At 40.7% G+C, this 20,486-nt stretch overlaps 1 protein-coding gene across 3 annotated transcripts in view; it reads left to right on the top strand.

Annotated features, from left to right (window-relative positions):
- TGFBR1 (transforming growth factor beta receptor 1) overlaps positions 1 to 10,139 on the top strand; it is a 37,431-nt gene extending 27,292 nt beyond the window's left edge. For all 3 annotated transcript variants that reach the window (XM_076330681.1, XM_076330680.1, XM_076330682.1), the window contains 3 exons: positions 2,237 to 2,361; positions 3,034 to 3,164; positions 5,396 to 10,139. In XM_076330681.1, coding sequence (XP_076186796.1) covers positions 2,237 to 2,361; positions 3,034 to 3,164; positions 5,396 to 5,521 — 382 coding nt within the window. In that variant the 3' untranslated portion in view covers positions 5,522 to 10,139. The remainder of the gene's footprint in view (positions 1 to 2,236; positions 2,362 to 3,033; positions 3,165 to 5,395) is intronic.
- Positions 10,140 to 20,486: the final 10,347 nt, after the last annotated feature.

The raw sequence follows: 20,486 nt of genomic DNA, 5'->3' as shown, positions 1-20,486 counted from the left end.
CTGTATTCCACTCCAGTAATCTGTGTGTTGCTTTTTTACCAGTTAACTGTGCTCTCCAAAGCCCTGGTGTCATTGTTTGCCTGCTTCATTAATATGTCAGCTTGAGATTGATGGGACAGTGACATGAAGAAACACACTGAATTCTTCTAAACATTACATATTGGATTTAGCTGCCAGAGCTATACCACATTGAGAGTGCAATACTACAACTGATGTTGACTGATGCAGCAAATACCATTCATTCTTTCCAGCAGCCAGCAGGGATGCTGCTGTCAGTAACTCTCACAATGTGGTCCATGCTGACATTTTGCTTGATGTTCCCACATTAGGCCTAGTCACTAAACAAGGTAACAATCAGTTGAATGCCATGACCAGTTTTCAGCCCTTGTTTCTCAGTTGAAAGTCTGTCACAGATTTTTCTATTGCAGGAAATGTTGATAAAGTAAACTTCTCATGTGAGCACAGTTGTTAATAGTAAATCATATTTGGGTTACACATTAAAAAAAAAAGCCTGGCATGGTTTATGATGGGACTTACAGACTGTATGATGAAAAATCAGTTATGCAATGGTATGGAGCCTTTGTTCCCAAAACGCTGCTGTTTTTTAACAATACCTTCATGTCTATTCCCTCCCTAGTCTTGCTAGGGGATAAGTGGCTGCTATATCTTGGTAGATTGCAGGAGCTGGGGCTTGTTCCTGCCTGGCGTCTGGAGCCCAGCCTGGTGTGTCCAAAGGGCTGGGGCTCTGTCCACCCCAGGCCCATGGATGTGGCTGCTGCTTTCTTACTTGGGAATCAACTAGTAGTGAGGCTGGGCATACACAGACGCATAGAATACTGACAGGGCTGATTACACAGACTGCGATGCACCATGTGCTGTCTTCAACACCCACATAAAACACTGTCAGAACTTGTATAAGATATAAGTATAGACAGCCAAGTTTCCTTCCTTCTCTTCAGCTGATCAGGATTGAACTTCAGTAGTGAAAACACACCCACCCTTCTGTAGCCTCACAGATTCATGTTTATGAATCCCTCAACTATCAGTACAACTCTCGGTGTGTCTAAAGCCCTCTTCTGTGCTCCACAGGTCTCCTACCCATCAGCTGGGCTGGGTTAATGCACAGTAGCAAACAGATGCACTTACAGGCCCTCCCCCTGTAAAACATCCCTGTCTGGGCCACCTATTTGCTGGCTAGACCATCTTGAAATTTGCTAGTGAATTACACCCATGCACACCTGCCATGCATACCAGGTTTGGGGGAAATACAAACCTTCTGGCCCACCCCAGCAGCTGACACCCAGGCACACAGACCTTATGACCTGTGATTCCCACTCCAGTTGCTGGTGCTGAGAGGCCCTTACTCTGCTTCTCTCATCCCAGTTCTCCCCTGTAGCTGGTACCTGTAAGCATGTGACTGTGAAGCCTGTGACCCATGGTCCCACTTCAGTGGCTGAAGCAGAGACCCTTCTCTCCAGCTGCTGGCACCCCAGGCCCAAGGGCAACTTCATCCTGTCTGACTCCTGTTGCCAGCCCTGAATTCACTCATGCCTGCCTCCAGTTGCTGGCCTGTAGTCCTTAAAGCACACGTGCACATGGGGTTGAGAGTGAGATTGCATAGAAAGATAGGATTTAATAAGAAGATAGGATACATTGCAGTGAGCAGGTATAGGGCTTGGTCAGACAAGCATAGTCACTGGCAACTGTTTATGCAGCTGGCCCCTTTGATATCTTTTTCTATCTATTGCCCCACTCTTGTTCCTCCCAGTTACCCTTCTCCTAAACATTCCTTGATAAACATTGCATAGTCCCACATGCCTCCCTTGAATATCCACAATCCTCGTGTTCCTCTTGTTTCCCACTTCTTAGCAGTTACAATGTCCAGACTGGCCCTTGATAAAGCTATGCCTGGAGTTTGTTAATAGCCCATCAATTAGCAACTGGAGATTTTTGGTCTTTGTCATTGTCTCTTATCCCATGTCTATCAGGTTTATGGCTCTATCTGTTTATCGTTTCATGTTTTACTTGTTCCCCCTATTCCTTTGTTTGTTCCTCACAGTTTGTTTATTATCCCCTTTGCATTGAAAGGTCTTAAATTGGAATGAAGCAGATTTTCTTTTTGTCTCTTTTTCCACATAAATATTTAAATTTGGTTTTGAGCTGATCAGTAGCACTGAACTTTCTCTACAGTAAGTATTTATGAAATTAAATGTTTTCTTTTTTTTTGTGCAAATAGGTACATGGCACCTGAAGTTCTAGATGACTCCATAAATATGAAACATTTTGAGTCATTCAAACGAGCAGACATCTATGCAATGGGATTAGTGTTTTGGGAAATAGCTCGGCGATGTTCAATTGGTGGTATGTGGCAATCTTCACAAAACTGGACATACTAAGGAATTATAAGTAACTCACAGAACCTGAATAAGTTTGAGTAAACAGTTCACTCTGAACAAACAGCGCAAGGTCATAGCCAGTATGTCTCGGACTTTCTAACTGTTAATCCTGTAAATGATGACTGGTTTATTCAACCTCTTTGTAAATTGGTGAACCGTACCTGTTGAAGAAAATAGGGAATATCCTTGTCAATATTAATTTTTTTTTCTAAAACCTTTACATAGAGGGGAGAAAAGGGTGAACTTAAATGTACTTGAGAGCAAGGGGCAAACACCACAAGTAAGAGCTAGCTATAATATGTTCAGATAACATCCATACCTTATTTAAAATAAAACATGCTATTATAAATCATATGCTTCCAAGAAGCATGTCTTTAGTATAGCATATGAAAGATTTGATATAGCTTCCATCTTTTCCAAATATATAAATTTCAAATTTAAAAATTCTTCAAGGGTAACGTAAATACTCCTAAGGTATGGTTAAGGATTTTTTTTTAATTTGTCAGTCACTGTAGTGTAATTTTTAAAAATGAAAACCAAAAAAGAAAATGGTAGGGTATTGATAAGGAACACAGTAAAAAATGAAGAATATGCAATTTAGTGTTAGCTAAAATAAAGCTATTTCAACCTATTATAGGAATCCACGAAGATTACCAGTTGCCATACTATGACCTCGTTCCTTCGGATCCTTCTGTTGAAGAAATGAGGAAAGTTGTGTGTGAGCAGAAGTTAAGGCCCAATATTCCAAACAGATGGCAGAGCTGTGAGGTATTAACTAACCTTGCTAAAGCTGCTTTAATGAACATTAGAGCTTTTATTGATTTCAATGGCTTAAAAATTGTGCTTGTTGTTGAAGGGAGAAGGGTTGCTTCTAGGAGAACTTAATTTCATTCTGATCACTGGTTTTATTGAATGTCATTGTTCTGGTTATACATTAATATTTAATGTAATTTCACAAAAATTAATAGCTTATCCTGCGTGGAGGATTCTAGGATCCCTTCCTGTGAAGCATAGGTGATGCTAACGTAAATTAAAGCTAGTCTGAATTATATTATACAGGAAGCATCATTGCAAATAAATTGTGCAACTGGGGGTTGTACTGCATCTGGCTGGGATTGAGTTAACTTTCTTCATAGCAGCCTGTATGGTGCTGTGTTTTGGGTTTGTGACCAAAACAGTTTGATAGCACACCAATGTTTTAGCTATTGCTGAACAGTGCTTACACAGCTTCGAGGCTTTCTCCATTTCTCACTCTGACCCCTCTACTGCTGAGTAGACTAGGGGTGGACAAGAGCCACTGATCCAAATTGATCAGAGGGATATTCCATACCATGCAACATCATGCTCAACAATAAAACTAGGGGAGGGGGGAATCTTCCAGGGGTTGCTGTTGCTCAGGGACTGGCTGGGCATCGGTCAGATGGTGGTAAGCAGTTGTTCTTGTATCACTTGTTTTTCTTTGTTTTGGCTTGGTTTTCCCCCTTTGCCTATTAAACTGTCTTTATCTCAACCCACAAGTTTTCTCACTTTTGCCCTCCTGATTCTCCCCCATCCCACTGCGGGGGAGTGAGCAAGTGGCTGTGTGGGGCTTACTGCCTACTGCGGTTAACCCACAACAGGGTTAGTAAAGATACATGAGCTAATCAGGTCTGTGCCAACTGGTTTGTAACTAGGTTGGTCATCTCTCCCAAGAAGTCACCTTTCTAGTTTCAGCTCAGTAGTCTGCCAGTACAGCAGTACTGCTTGTTGGGGCACAAACATATCTTCAGCAGTATTGTACTGCCTCATGTGAATGCTTGCTTGGAACGAACTCACTCAGGGGTCTTTGCCCTGTCATTGTGTAGTAAAGGAATATCCTACGGATTGGCCAAAATAGTAAATACCTTTAGGAATTTTCATCCAAAACTGCAGTGGCCTTAGTACTTTGTGTGTCTCAGAATTTGTACTGTATGCACTTACTGAAAGATGAACACAGTTATTGGGAAGCTGAGACTCTAGTAAGCCAAAGACTTATAACAAGTGTGCATGTAGCGACCACTCCTGCCCATGCGTCTGTAAGAAGTGCTTACCCAATTCTGGGGTGAGTTTATTATGCTGGTAGTCACTGCACGGGCAGTAGTGTGCACAGCAGTGAGCTCTTGCCCTTCCAGCCAACTTTGTTCATACTGCTTGCTCTAGGAACCTGGTTGCAGGGCTAGAACCAATGCTTTCTGATTCAGAGCTTAGGAGAATAGCTGTGCTAGGTTACAGCAGGAGTAAGAGATTGATGAGAAGGAAGAGGGAACTGGGTTTTGGCATGTGTGAAATGAATACATGGGTGAAGAAGGCCTGAGATAAGAGATTGGGCAAGAAAATGCAGGTAGGAGAGAAAGGCGATGATACGCACCAACAGACTGTAGAGTTATTTTTTTAAATGCTGCCATTCCAATCCTGCAAACTTACTTAGCAGCTCAATGTAATACAGCTTTGAGTGTAAAATCTTGGAATGTAGAGCTGTTACTTTATTTCATCTTCAGTTTTTATTTGCATTGTTACTTGTGTAGTAGCATTCACAGACTTCAAAGAATGGCTGTTTGAAGGATAAAAAGACTCCAGAAACTTTTGGAGCCATTACAGAGCTTCAATTTGAGCTGATAAACTGCTGAATTTCTATACGTTGAACTAACTCCTTAATTGGAGGTAGAATAAAACAGAGTGTGGTTTTGTCTAATGCAAAAATTCAGAAAACAGTTACAGACAAGCTACTAATTTTTCATTAAAATATTTTTGTGGGGGCTGAAATTCTACTGAAAAATACCAGTTCTGCTCTACAGTATTTTAAAGAATTTTATTTTTCTGTAAATAAAGTAAGAATTTGAGGTTTTTGTACAATAGTCTTCCGTGCAGCTGTAGTAGTAGTAATAGACTTCAGAAGTGCATGAAGAGGCTAAGGCAGAACAGAGGTTACATGGGCTACATTGGAACAGCAGTGCATATAATTACTTGTCTTTCCTTTGCAGGCATTACGAGTAATGGCAAAAATTATGCGGGAATGCTGGTATGCCAATGGAGCTGCTAGGCTAACAGCTTTGCGCATTAAAAAAACATTATCGCAACTTAGTCAACAGGAGGGGATAAAGATGTAATCCTGGATTTGCTGCCGAAGAATACTGTAAAAATCCATATCTGCACCAGTGGCATGTTAAGAAGGTTAATTGTTCTACCTCATTGGGGGAACAGAAGGATATTGCTGCCTTTTAGTACTTCATAGGAACGTCACTTATTAGGATTTTTGTGGATGTGCTAAACAGTTGTGTTGGGTCCTTTCTGTGCACTATGAACCTCTTTTCCAGGTTACTTACAAAACATTGGTGTAGTCTAGTTTTATTTTTATTAACCTATAATTTTTTTATTTGAAAAGTTGACAGCTGGTCTTAACTTCTAGTTAACTGTGCTAAAAATAGGAGGTCACTTTTAAAATGGAACTGGTTCGCTATATTGTTCTAGAGTGCATTGATGGCTCTTTAAGCAACTTTATTCCTGGCTGGTACATTGACTATTCTGAATCACTGTCACAGTTCTTTGGTTCAGATTGTGAATGTACTGTTGGAGTATACTTTGCTAGCTATTAAGGTAGTGTATCTTTGGGACTCTTACCTTGTTTTACAAATTGACCTCATTCAGTTGTGGGAACATAATTTATGCAACTGTACTTTATACATGATTACTAGGTTTTTTCCACTTTTTCAGAACATTACATTGCCTTCAAAATAGATTGTATTATACCAGTAAGTGCCGCTTTTGAGTCTTTTAATGCAAAACAGTAGGAGCGTACAAAGCCTATGGTACTTTCGGTTTCAAAAATACAAGTTAAAAATCAACTATTCTTTTGCCTAGCTAAGATCTAATTCACACTCGTTTCAGCGAGTACATAATTCATGGAATACCTTTAATTTTACCAAATCTGACTCTTTAAACCACTGTAGGAGTTTTAAATAGTGTAAGCTAGTTAATTCAGTGTCATATTTTGTAATTGTCAAGTCATGAGTCATAATTATATAAGATTTTTTTATCAAGTGGTACTTCTAAAATGCTTGAAGTACCTATCCACTTCAGAAAAGTGGCAAGAGGAGTAAGATGTTCTTAAGGGAGATTTTGCTCCACTAAATCAAATATGAAAAGTGAATTTTCTGTGCAGTTCTGCAGAGTCTTAAGGCTCAAAGAACAATATTTGCAATTAAATGAGGATTAAGTGCACCTGTAATTAAGGAGAAGTTATTTGGGCTTTTGTACCAGAAAGTTCAAAGCTGCTTATAAATTTTCTGTGCATATATTTTGTGTGTGCCTCATACACAGAAAGTGGTGAGCTACAGAAAGTGGTGCGCTGCAGGTCTTTGGATACAAATACCAGAGGATTCCAGCGATCCTCTTCATAGTTACAAGAACAAAGCTTATGGTGGCTTGTGTTGTCGTATGAACACAGAAGAATATGCATGGCTTTAGTCAAGATTTACCTGAAATTTTAAGGATATCACAAGATTTTCACAAACTTGTTTAGAAATTGAATTGCTTCCTGCCCGAATGTACAACTTCTGGAGGGGACTGGGGGAATTAATATGTAAAATTCTCTTTAGAAAACTGCTGTTACCAGGATTATTTTTTTTTAATTGCAGTTTTAGGAAGAGTCTGGTTGACCTTTTGGTTTCATAAATGCCCAAAACACTCAGTAGTATTGCAGTATGTAAATGTGCCTGGTAATTAATATGCCACCTGACCTCCTACTCTCCAGAACACATCGGTATCCATCCTATTACGCAACACACATGGCAGCCTTAAGTCTGCTTCCTTTTCATTCTTCAGCATACAGTCCACTGAGAGTTTTTCACAAAGCTAGTAGCCGTGGCAGGGTGGTTGCTAACAGAAGCATAGTCGAGATTGTGTTCCGTGGTCCGTGATATATGGTAGTTAAAGCAGTAAGACAGATGAGTCCTAGTAAGAACAGGCTATATAGGTGATGTAAGACTTAGCCAAGGTAAGCCTTAGCACTTTGCTAAGTCTTGCATATTTCCAAATTCTTAGTGCTTGCTTGGAGATAGGTTTAAATGATGTGGGAATTACAAACCTTCAGAGGTTGAACTGCAAATAATGACTTGCTTTATTCATCTGCCTTTATGGATGAGTTTACTCATACTGGAAGATGGCATCCAGGAGAAGAGGAAGAGATAAGAGAAGTTCTTAGGAAACAATTGGATTTAAATGTATGTACAGCTGTCACGCTTATGTTTGGCATTATCTGACCAGTGAGTCTTATGTGCTTCAGGCCTCTATCAATCAAAGCTGAATCAAAAATTACTTCATGTAGGTATTTTAAATAAACTATGCCTTTGTGCAAATGGACAGCTGTGCACCACAGTTTTTCAATTATGACTATGCTAAAAAAATTATGAATATAACTAAACTCCTAAATCTACCTACTTGGCATGCCTCTCTAACAAGTTCTATGTATCTAGACAAATATTTAAAGAAAACACGTCAGCATGAAAGTAGAACTTGCTGTATCTCCATACTGATTTCAAAGGCTTCCTATTTAAACAATTTGTTAGCTTTGTTAAATTTTGAGTTTTTCAGAGGTTTAACTGGATCTTTACCATAGATACAAATGGTATAGTTCATACTTTAGAATCATCAGGCTACTGGCATGCTTCAGATCTTTATAGCAATCTTGATGGTAACACGAGAGCGCTTCCAATATAATTCATCAAATAATTTCATTAGTGGCTTTTTTTAGCACCTAGAAAACCTTATCACCATAACGTTTAGTTTCCTAAAGTATAAGGAGCAGTTCTGTTGCATTTAAAACAGAATCTACGGCAGCTGAACAGCATTATGGCATGCAGATTATTCAGCCAACTGTACAGTGGTTTGTTACGTCTGTCTCATCTCAACCACCTACTAGTCTTCATCCTCCTGAATTGCTAGCAACTATTCTTATATCGTTCTGATTTTTTGCTTTGTAATAAAGCTTGCAAAAACAAAGCACAGGAAGGGTGCTTGATACGGTGTGTGACGTTAGGAATGTTATTTTGGGACAACCTTATTATTCACATTGGAATGCAGAACAGGAAAATTCTGAATAGAGCTATAAGTATCCTCTGTTCTGACACCACAACTTCAAGCTTTGTTCTTCTTTTCCATTATATAAACTGAACACCTTTTACAAAGGCTGTGTCTGTATATATTATGTAACTTTAAATGTTACCTGTGTAAGATCATATCTTATATATATGGACACAGGTACACATAAGTATTTTTTAAATTAAGATTGTAATATCACCAGATCTGCTCTTGGAAATCCAGGGGGACCAAAATATTTTAGCATTCAAAATATTAATTTTGTATCATTTCAAGTATATACCAAAACAGTTTCTGATGAATACTGATGCAAATGTTTATTGTAAATATTACATACATTATACATTCACTTAAGTTTTGTGGGTTTAATCAATTTGACATTTTAGTAGCATTGAAGCCTCAGTTTGGTTTACAGACTTGTGACCAGGTGGATATGGACATGGAGAGTAAGGAGCATTGGAAATAGTCTGATGCTGAAAAGCCCAAAACGTTGTTTTTGGAACGCTGGAATTCTTCAGGGACCTTCCAACCTTAAAAGCTGGAATTCTGGGATGTTTCTCAAGCTGACTTTCCAAGTATGACACACTGTCACCCTCCAGTGGTTCCACTTGTAATCCTAAGAAAGACTTTGTATATAGGTAAAGACGTTGGGATTGATTATACGGGGACATGAAGGTGTCAGATGAAATAAGAGGCTATTTTTTTTTTCAGTAATGGTTCTGAGTATGATTGCCATGAAATTCACCTTTTAGTTAGTTCCTTGTTTATATTGTGCCATTGAAAGGATTGCAAGGTGTTAATCATTTTGTGTTTAAAAAAAAAAAAACAACAATAAAACTTCACCATATCAGTTGCTTTAAACTCAAATTACCTCTTAAAAGACCAAGGTACATTTACCTCATGTGTATATAATGTTTAATATTTTTCAGAACATTCTCCAGGTTTGCAGTTACGTGTTTCTAGAAATATGGGTATTACTAAATATACAACTTCAGCGGTACTAAATGTATTATCTGGTGCCCCAAAACACTTTTTTCTGTATTTTATTGTATTAGCAAGTTTGCTGCTTTGTCACTGTAGCACCTGCCCTTACATAGCTGTGTGGATACTGCCTTGTAAATTTTACTTTTTGGATGATTTGAGGATCCTGTACAGATGAGTGTCACTTTTTTTTTAAACCTTACAAAATTGTGCATTTCCCTTTACATTTCTGAAAATATGTATTGTATTTGTAGAGTATACATTTCAATGGATTGTAAATAGGACAGTAGAAGAGTGGATGCTTATGTTAAGTGCTAACACTACAGTAGAGAGATTAAAGCAGTGAAAATAAATAACTTTTTTTCAAAATGCGTGAGTTGTCTTTCAGAGGAAGAAGTTGCAGGTAGGTATGGGTTTGGGTGTGATGTTCTTACCTGGCAAAATGTGGGTTTACTGTGAATTTCTTACCTCAGAAGGAATTTCTGCTGGTATAAAAATGATAAAGCGGTTTGCTAATGCTGGGGCAATCCATCTCATGTATGCTATACGGATAATCATAAAGTGCCTGATCTTACTTGTGTCCTACAATAACGTTTGAATAAGTACCTTGCTGGTGTGTCTGATCTCTTGGACAAAAGAACTAATGACAAAGTGTTCCTTCTCTCTGTTTATTTACATAGAAGTAACAGAGCTGCTGAGGATTTCACACTAAACAGAGTCCTCAGTGCATCACAGAACAGCAAGTACAATCAGCTTGTGTTGGAGTGGATTGTTTCTGTGCAAAACTCAATTTTAGACTGGTATTACTCTTCTGAAGAAAGGTGAAGATGTAGACACAACAAAAAATATGACATCTTGCCCTTCCATAACTTTATGTGCATCTGTTAATTTTGGCTCAGAAATGACCAGACAGAATTACCAAAAACCACTTCTTCTAGTAAATTCTTTCTCCAAAATAGCCATAAGGTGTCCAAAAAGCCAAAAGCTGTGTCAAAATGCTGTGTTCCTGTTTAACTCTTTCACAGGAGGTATGATTATTTGGCTGAGAACATGCCTCTCCCATGAGTGGCTAAAGGAAGGCCTCTCCTACCACTGCAAGTAACCAAAATTCAGTAAAATCCTGAGTCCCTCTCATAGATCTCCTAGCAGAGGAAATGTATGGCCTGGAAACAGCATAGTAATGTTGCTGTCCACCAAGCTTAGTTTTTATTAGTCTTCTGTGTTTCATGCTTTGAGGGACTGAGCCTAACAACTGAAAATCCATGAACAGCAAACAATCACCACAAGTAACTTGGATGTGAGGATGTTTTAAGATCATTTTCGGTGAGATGCTGAATTCAGGAGGTCTGCATGCTAGCTTGGATTACAAGTCAGTGTAAAGAGCAGCAGGCTTTCAGCTGGTTGGGTTTGCCTGATGTAAATTTTAAGTGCGGGGCTGTTGAAACAGGTTCTTTTTAATATTCGTTACTTCAGTGCAGTGGGTATTTTGTGTAGGTGCAGCATAACTAAAAAATGTATAAACAAACCACTTTTATGTAGTACCAAGTAAATATTGCGATTTTCCTTTTATCAATCTTTGTGAAATGGGTAACTGATGTTCAGTAACGTACCAGGTAATTATAGTATAGCGTAAGGGTGGTCCTGGTAGAAAATAGATTCCTTTTAAATAGGAAGTTAAAAAATAGCAAGTTCTTATTCAATGCTCTTACTAGCTTTCCTTATCTATCAAGCTGTGATTTTTTTTAACTGGTACTAACAGTGGGGAAGTGCATGGGCATGTTTTGTAGGGGTACGCTCTGCAGCGTAGCTCTGTTACGGACATCTGGGTGACCACTTGTGAGATACTGAGGGAGGGCTCTTCTGGCGAGGACATGGGCTTGGTCTGTGTGTCTGCGGAGTGTCATCAGTTAAGAGATGTGTGGAAGGTATGTTGGTTTGCTTGCACTGCTTAGAGAATGTTTTTGTCTTGGTATTTGTCTAAGTGTTCATCACTCTGTTAGAGAAGAGTTACTAAAATCTAATGCTGCAAATCCCCTTATTGACGTGATGGACTGCTGTGGTTTTATGAGTCTCATAATTCTAGCTTGGAGTGGCTGGAGTTGTTCCCAAGTCTTCCACGTTGGAAAAAAAATGTAGGCACAGCATCTCCTTCACTAACTTGACTAGGCTGCAACCAAAGTGTCCAAAAGTCCCTGGGAAACCCACAGCCTTGAGTCTTTCTGAGAGTTTCTTGAAAATAAGATTTAAATCCCTAGTCTCTGAGATGTAACGGTACCTGAAATCATTACCTCTCTTTTGAAGAGAAAAAAGCCAGAGCAAGCTGTGCTGGTAGAACTGCAATGTTTATTGGTATTAAAATAGGTATATGGAGATGAAGATTAAACATCCTTGAGATACGTTTCTAATTAGCTCAATTACGAAACTGAAAAGAGCTCTCCAATTGCCAGTAGCAGAAAGTTTGTGGAAGCTGTTGAAGTTGATACTCATTTTTAATTTTCTATAATATCCAATATACTTGTGTAGGTTTTTAAATGAGGGGAGAAGGGGTTAGAAATAACACCTTTCAGTCTGAGGAGGATGTGTAGGGGAGGAACAAAGGGCAGGGAAAGGGAGAGGTTTAGGTCATCTGGAGAGGCGTGAGCATGGGAAAATAGAGGGATAAGAGGATGAAAAGGGCGGGTGGCATGTAAATGGTCGGTCAGTCAGTATGCTGGTCTGGCCGTGCCCTGCGCAGCCCCTCTTAACTTTTTAAATCCCTTTCTACATTTTTTTTCCTGTGTGAGGGACTCAGTTCTAGGGGTGCGGGGGTGTTTGAGTGCAGCAGCTGGAGCCAGGTCACGGGCAGGAGGTCCTGTGTGTCCATGGTGCAGCAACAGGAGAGACCAGGGTGAGCAGACCCAAGCACCAGCAGCTGGAGCGGGACCATGGGTCACGGGGGTCTGTGTGTCCATAGCGCCAGTGACGGGAGCGAGTCCAGGTCTGGGTGCCAGCAGCTGTAGTGGGACTGCAGCCCCAGGTACCAGCAACTGGGGAGACTGGGATTCTGGGGCGGCTACTGGGCAGACTGCGTGTCTGAGCCCAGCTCCTGGGGGGATCCATCCTGTACATATGTACATACATGTTCCCACTAACAGACCTCCATCCTGCTCAACCAGACGGGAGGAGGACGAGGCCACTGGTTCCTGTGGGTGTTCTGTGTGGCTGGCTATGTATACATATCTGTGTTGCATATATAGCCTCTGTGTGCGTATGCCTACTGGGAATACATTTTCAGCCTCGCTACTGGCTGGACCGGGGATGCAGAGCTCCATCAGCACTGCCTCTCCTGGACTGTTGGATCTGACATGGTATTTTCCCCTTAACAAGTACATCTTGGAAATCTGTTAATTTTTAATCAGTACATGAAAACTGATGCAGTGCAAGGGTAGCAGCATATAATCACACGCTTCCCTGCTCCAGTGAGGCTGTGGACGCTTGGTGTGAGTGTGCCCATCAGCAGTCATGACACAGGTGACATCCTGGATGCAGCTGCCATCCTGGGGTTTCAGGTAGAGAACTAAGCATGCTGCTGCTGAAGAAAGTCCATACGATTCCAGGTGGGATGGAAAGGCTTCCTCACATCATCTCTGGGACAGCAGAGGACCCAGTGGTCACCTGTACTTTCTATGGAGAAGACAGAGGCAGACTCTTCTGACAAATGTGCAGCAGAAAGGACAAGAGGTGGCAGTCACAGACTGGGAGCTCTGACTGGGTATAAGGAAAACAGCCTTCGCCGGGAGGGTGCTTAAGCACAGGAGTGGGTTGCTCAGAGCAATTACGTACTGTTCTTCCTTGGGGACTTTCAAAACTTGACTGAATGAGATTCTGAGCAACGTGATTTAGTTAGGTTACTCATAGAGGGCATGGGGGATGGACAGACAGATGTCAGGCTCTGTTTTCCACCAAAAATTGTTTGGCCACCTACTGGTGGGAGTATAGACTCTCGGTCTCCTTGAAGAACATGGTGAAGACATAGCAGAGGACTTTGTGCCTGTCCACATCTGAAAATTTTTGTGACTGTTGCCAGTTATCCCACATCTTAAAGATCAGTGTGTTGCCACCAGTCTGAGTTCATCTAGCATGCTGAGAGTTTGTGGTAGGCCAAGGGCAAAGCAGTCACTGTGATGAGACCTAGAAAGTCATGTGGCTTGTCTTCTTTCTCAGACAAAAGAACATGTAGGAGGGTCAGGGTTAGCTCATGTGTGGTGGTCTCCTCGGGTGCCTGCTGCAAGTATTGAGTCTATTGTCCTCTCATCCTCCCCATGTTGCCCTTTGTTGGCTGGTGACCATGCTTGGAGTTGATAGATTATTCATATGACAGGTGTCACCTGCAACAAGCATTAACAGTAATAAAGCTTACATGCCTAAGAAATTTCTTAAATAGGCAATGGGTTTATACTGCCACCCTTGTGAGACACGAGAAAGGATGATGTGGCCCTTTCTAATGGCTCACTAAGGGGCTACAGTTCAGCAAGCAAGTTTGTGCTGTAGCTTTCCTTTGAATGGCTTCAAACCACATGTTTAAGGGGGTGGTTCAGTCCAAAGGGCCAGGTTAAGTATGATCTGAAGTAAAATCCTAACACGTATAAAGTAGATGTAGGGTCCTTGGTATTAGCTGTTCTAATCTGTCCATCTGTTCTGATCGCTCTGCATTACCTGCTAGTGTAGACATACTCACAACTACTTGTTTTGCATGAATATTTGTGGCCCAGTGCAGTTCTTGAGAATACATGCCTGCCTTTTATCGCTTGGGCAATAGAAGCTTGTACTTCTAGAACTGGAGGTCACTGTTTTGATTCTTGACGTTGGTCGTCTGCCCACAGGGCAGTGACATACTTAGAAAATAACCACTAACATACTTAGAAAATATCTACTTTATTGTGGTTTTAAGTTAAATATCTAAAAAAGTAAAAGACAGAAGCAGTAACAGTCTTAAGAAAAGATGAGGTGAAGGGAGAATTGGTGATAAATTCCAAGTTTTTATAGCTTACCTATTGCTCTGGACATCCCCACTTTAAAATTTGCATTCATGCATTTTTCCACAGGTCATGTATTCCCATTCCCTTCTATGCTGTGGGCCTGGGAAACTCATGAATGTAGTCCCAGTGGTCAAATTCTTAATTGGTACAGGAACAGGGTAAGGAATGGCAACATAAGAAGTCTTTGATACCACAGTTGCTGTCTAATTCTTACACGTTCCCAAAGGGTGGAATCGAGCTGTGCCTTCTTCCACTAATGCCGTACTGTGGAATGGGCTCTCTGACCTACATCTCCTTCCTCAGAGGGAAGCTTTTTGAAACTCTGTTATCTTATTTCTTATTCCATGAAGATAGCTTTTTGACGCTGTTACCAGAAGGGTCAGTGAGATTCCCTTCCTGAACCTCTCTGGACAATTCTTCGTGAAAGTGAGCTACCTTTTTTCTTACCTTTTTTCAGGAAACTGCTTTGCCTATGCTTGTTTCGCAAAGATAGTGCTTCTCACGATAGATCTTAGAAGGCTTTACATTTTTGTATTGGCAGACCTGAGCCCTCACAGAGAACCTCATTTCCATGTATCCATGTCTGAAAGGTCCATGGACTGTTAGTCTCTTCACTGCAATAATATTGTCAAAATGCTAATTTCCATTTCTCACAAAGGCTCCTTCTGCTAAGGCTCACGTGATCGCAGTGGCTTACAGCCTCTTCAGGGTTGCTGTGCACATTGTCGCTGGTACCGCAGGTAAGCACTCCACAGTTCTTAAAACACTCAGAATAGTATTGAACTTGAAGAAGGAGGGAATATTGCGGGGAAAAAAAAATTTACAACATTTCTTTTTTAACTTCTTCAGGCTGTGTTGTCAGTATGTACAGCATGCTCACAGCCCTCTCTTTTAAAGTCCAAATCTTCTGGTTCTTTGGTGAGGAGGATTCTCCAGAAGGGGAGGTGGGTGCTTTGCTCCCTTTATTGTTGCCGCGGTTGCATGCAGGAGGCTTGAAGTAAAATACTGAGGAAACTCTTACGGTAAAACTTACCTGAGTGCTTGCTTACAGATAATCTCAGTGTAACTGTATAAACAGGTAACACATTTTGAAGAAAAGTTCCAGGTAAGTAACCTGTCTTTGTTCATCATTCTGCTAGCCTTTGAGTTCTAACGCAAAAGAAAAATGACAGTTTAGGCTCTTAATGATTTCTTCCTTTGTAATGATGTGTTGCTGCATCCATTTTTCCAGTTTCCTGTAGCCAGATGTATGTTTTGTTGCTTCCTCTTCCAAAGATGTTGCATTCTGCAGCTGAAAATACTTTCAAATTGTTTTAAAAAGAATTTATGCTGAAGGCAGTATATTCAATACACTTATTTTAAATTAAAAACAGGCGGTTTCTTTAGACCATTTGAAACCTGGCTCAAGTTGAAGAAACTTCTTTAATATGTGGTTCTACTGATAAATGTTTAAGTACTACTGTTCTTCATGTCACGTCACTTTCATTTTTAGAAGGTGAATGACAGCTTGGCTCTTTTTTCATCCAGTGGATCTTCTCTGCTGGGAATAATTACATTCATATTTTTGTGTTGCATTTTGTGTGTATTTAGTGTTACAGTATGGAGAAAGATAATTCCAGCTCTCATCTTGCTTGCTTGCTTCCCCCCTCTTTTTTAGCTAATGCAAAATTCTGCTTGCTAGCATGTGTGTTGAGTCACTCATGCTCAGCTCACTCCCTGTCTCCCCACAGAAGAGACGGCACCAGTTGCGTTTCCTGCTCCGTCTGAGAAATCCACTTGGAAAGCTGGGGGGCAGTTAGTTTGTTTCAGTTCACTTGAAAAAGTAATCTTTTTCTGCGATTACTTGAGCAACTGTCTGGCTTTTCTTCCAGCCTGGCTCTTGGAGACTGTCTTCGTAAGCAACCTTTAGTGAGAAATTTTATCCCAGTAGTAGGTCTCCCTCTCCCTGCAGTCCTACTTTTATTGTTGATTGGTTTTGATTGGCATCAGCAGTTGCATTATAAAAGGACTTTGGCCTTTTGGCATAAAAAACAATGCTTTTTTTAAAAATAGAATGTAATTTTTAAAAGTAAATTCTCCCAGCTGAAATAGTCCCAGCTATTTTTCTCCAGGCCTTTTCAACCCAAAGGAAACGTCAGGCTGCACTTTCCAGCTGCCATGAATCTAACTGCTGCTTGCGCTGTTGGATGTTTGGTTAAGAACAGGTAATGTAGTCAATAATCGACACTGCCCTGCATCCGTTTCAGGACAAAATCTGTCCTCGTGTATGACAGCCCTCTAAAAATACGCTATACTGCCTTGGTGATAGTGATAAAGCAATGAAGCAGGGTTGCTTGGCTGCTTGTAAATGGGCATGCCTGTCAGGCTAGAGGGCTTTCCATCTGCCTGGATGCGGGGAGAAGAATTTTCACAAACCATTCATGACATGAGCTCCCTTACTTGTGCTCCCCTTCACACAGAACGCTTCACAGGTGATTGATTTTGCTTTGGCCCCTTACTGCTTGAAATTTACAGGATGAAACGTATGTATTGTGTGCTTGAAGTTTGCAGAATGAAATATCTCTGTTGGTATATACTGTAACACCAGTATCCTTAATGTTCAAAATCTCTCCTAGATTTGTATGCACAAAGCAGTTCAAAAGTATACAGCAAAATAGAGCAAACTTTAATGCTTTATTTCTTCTGTATTAATTTTCTGGTTGAAGTAAGTTGCAATTGCAAGATTTCAATGAGTGACTTACAGAAGTAGACTTCTGTAATGCTTTATGATATCATCCTGGGAAATATGAACTGAAATATGCCGGCTGAACATGAGCCGGCAGTGTGCCCAGGTGGCCAAGAAGGCCAATGGCATCCTGGCCTGTATCAGAAATAGTGTGGCCAGCAGGAGCAGGGAAGTGATTGTGCCCCTGTACTCGGCACTGGTGAGGCCGCACCTCGAATACTGTGTTCAGTTTTGGGCCCCTCACTACAAGAAGGACGTCGAGGTGCTGGAGCGTGTCCAGAGAAGGGCAACGAGGCTGGTGAGGGGTCTGGAGAACAAGTCTGATGAGGAGCAGCTGAGGGAACTGGGGTTGTTTAGCCTGCAGAAAAGGAGGCTGAGGGGAGACCTCATCGCTCTCTACAGCTACCTGAAAGGAGGTTGTAGCGAGATGGGTGTCAGTCTCTTCTCCCAAGTAACTAGCGATAGGACAAGAGGAGATGGCCTCAAGTTGCGCCAGGGGAGGTTCAGATTGGACGTGAGGAAAAATGTCTTTACTGAAAGAGTGGTGAAACATTGGACCAGGCTGCCCAGGGAAGTGGTTGAGTCCCCATCCCTGGAAGTATTTAAAAGACATGTAGATGAGGCGCTTAGGGACAGGGTTTAGTGGGCATGGTGGTGTTGGATTGATGGTTGGACTTGATGATCTTAGAGGTCTTTTCCAACCTTAATGATTCTATGATTCTATATCTAAACACTAGCTAGATATAATTTCTTTAATGAAATTGCTTGGGAGAAAAAGGAAGGAGGGTTACAAGACTAGAGATCGTTCAGTGTTATCTTGAGTGAAAGGACCATTATCATGTCATCTCTATTTTAACTGTAAAAAGATAGAAAGCCGTTCTGGTTGGAATTCTTAAAATCTATGCTTTAAAGAATACTTTGTTTACAACAGTCTTTAAAACCAAAAAGATAGAAAAAGAATCAAATCAAATGACCAGTGATGGCACTTTGAAGTACTAGCTTGTTAGCTTCAATATATATCAACATGAGTTTCCTTCAGTGTCCATCTGTTAGACATGATTAAGAAGGCAGCTGCACCCTGAGGTAAATGTAAAACCTATGAGATACTGTAATCTTTATAGATCTAAATTAGCTTGAGTTTCTCATTTAGAGGTTGATGCAGTCCTGGGTTACAGTAATACTTACACATGGCAACTGAGCTCCTGCAGATTCCGTATTTGATCAGAAGGCCAGGAGATTTAGAAGAAATTTGGAGATTATTTTTTTTTCTATACTGCTGAGGGTTTTAGTTGCATCCACATGCCTTATCTAAGCGGTATTGCAAAAACTAGCTGGTCTGCCCAAGGCATAGACAGACAAGCACTTCTGAAGCAGCAGTAGTGTTTAAGGAGCTTCCAAGACTAGCTCTATGTTACTCATTCCTTTCCTAAGACATAAGTGCTCAGGCAGTGGTCTAGTCACTGGGGTTTTCGTGTGTTTTGGTGTGTTTGTTTTTCCTTTATAGTCTTAAGCACTGTTGGAGGTGATTTATATAGGCCAAAGTTCAGGAAGCTGTCATCTTTTGAGATGATCTGTTTACCATGTCTAAGCTGGAATACAGTAACTTTATAAATGATTACAGATGTTTTACATATGAGTGACTGATGAGGTTATGAATCAGTCCCTCAAATACAGACTTGTGTGCTTTTTCTGGTTCCCTGGCAGCCTCTTTCAAACTGTCTCCCTACATGAATTCTGACACTCGGGAAGTAGGAGCTACAAGTCCTAGCAGTCTATGTGATTGTGGGCCTGAAAGAGGTGGCCAGGCTGAAGGGACTTGGGCTCCTCCAGTTTTCACAAAGGAAATACTTTGAAGAATTGATGGAAGAAATCAAAGCTTATTTTCAAACAAAGTTGTTCATGCCACTCAAAGAAATGCATTGGAAAGTTTCCATAAAAGCAAGGAAAGGGTATTTAAAATCAGAGATGATCACGGAGAGGAAAGGAGGTGAGATAGCTGGCCATCACTTGGTGTTGCTTAGGCACAATTTAGTATGGACCGATGGCTTTTTACCCAGGCAAGTATCTCCAATACCCTGTTCAAAACAACGCTGAGACAGCGACACACACACTGAGAAATGAAGTCATTTTCCTTGAGGAAGGCTTGGGAGTCACCTGACAAGCTAAAAATAATTACAGAAAGAAAAGCATCATAGCAAGGAACATAATGCAGGTATTTTTGAAGCTCTCAATAAAGAAATGGCTGTGCAAGACTACAAACATGATCTTATGCAATAAAAATTCAAAAGATGTGAAAATGATAAGTTAAATCAAGGATGAAAAATCAAGGCTAAGAAAGTGAGAAAGAAAGAAACCAAGCTGTATCTCTAGCAGTTCTCATGCCATCTGTGCATATGAGGAGGTGCTAGACAGAATTTTGCTGACGCATCCTATTTTGAAGGCGATATTGAAGGTAACGCAAGTATTGCATTGTCTGTACTGTTATTTTTGTTCTTTCATACAGAAAATCATCCCAGAATCAGTTTGTTTTCATATGGACTTTGAACAACAACAACGAAAAGATCCCAAAACATGGACTGTTGTAACCTAGGCAGCTAGAACACCGAGATACGGAGAAAGCATAGCTCTTCAGTAGAGAAAAGAGGAGTGAAACGATAACCAATGAAGGAAAACATGCTCCTTATGTAGGAGGAAAACCATGATTCTTTTTATATATCAGCCATCTCCAGTATAGCGAAAGGACATAAAGCAAGCTGGAAAATACTGATGTAGTAGATTATGTTTCTGCTGTGAATGTAGGGGATAAGTTATCCCTGATTATTCCATTCTGCAAAGGCCATCTTGCTGATGGCTTAAGGGAGCCAGAAAAAACAGTGAGCTTTGGCATCCTAGTCTGCGATGAGGCTTCTTCCCTTGCTTTCACAGAAAAGCAACTGATAGCTTTATCTTGTAGGAAGTACTCCCGAGCAGCTCCAACCTTTCTGCTAGCAGACATAGTCCATGTTTTAGTCCCTGACTGCATGCTGTGATTCACCCTGCAGTTACTTGGAAAAGGACCATAGTTAATTCATGTGTTACAAATGCACAGTGCAATTGTAGCCAAATAGCGTATCAGGGAATGTGAAGATCATTTCTGTAGGTAGGACAGAGATTCGCTGCAGTCGGGAAAATTCCAGCATTGCTGATGTTTCCAGACTGCCCACCGTAACAGTTGTATGTTCCTGACTGGAAAAAGTAGGTTTTCCATTCAGGTGT

The sequence above is a fragment of the Aptenodytes patagonicus genome, chromosome 2, assembly GCF_965638725.1.
Source record: "Aptenodytes patagonicus chromosome 2, bAptPat1.pri.cur, whole genome shotgun sequence".
NCBI lineage: Eukaryota > Metazoa > Chordata > Aves > Sphenisciformes > Spheniscidae > Aptenodytes > Aptenodytes patagonicus.
The sequence above is the reverse complement of the archived record's forward strand: the minus strand, read 5'-3'. Positions and strand labels throughout refer to the sequence as shown.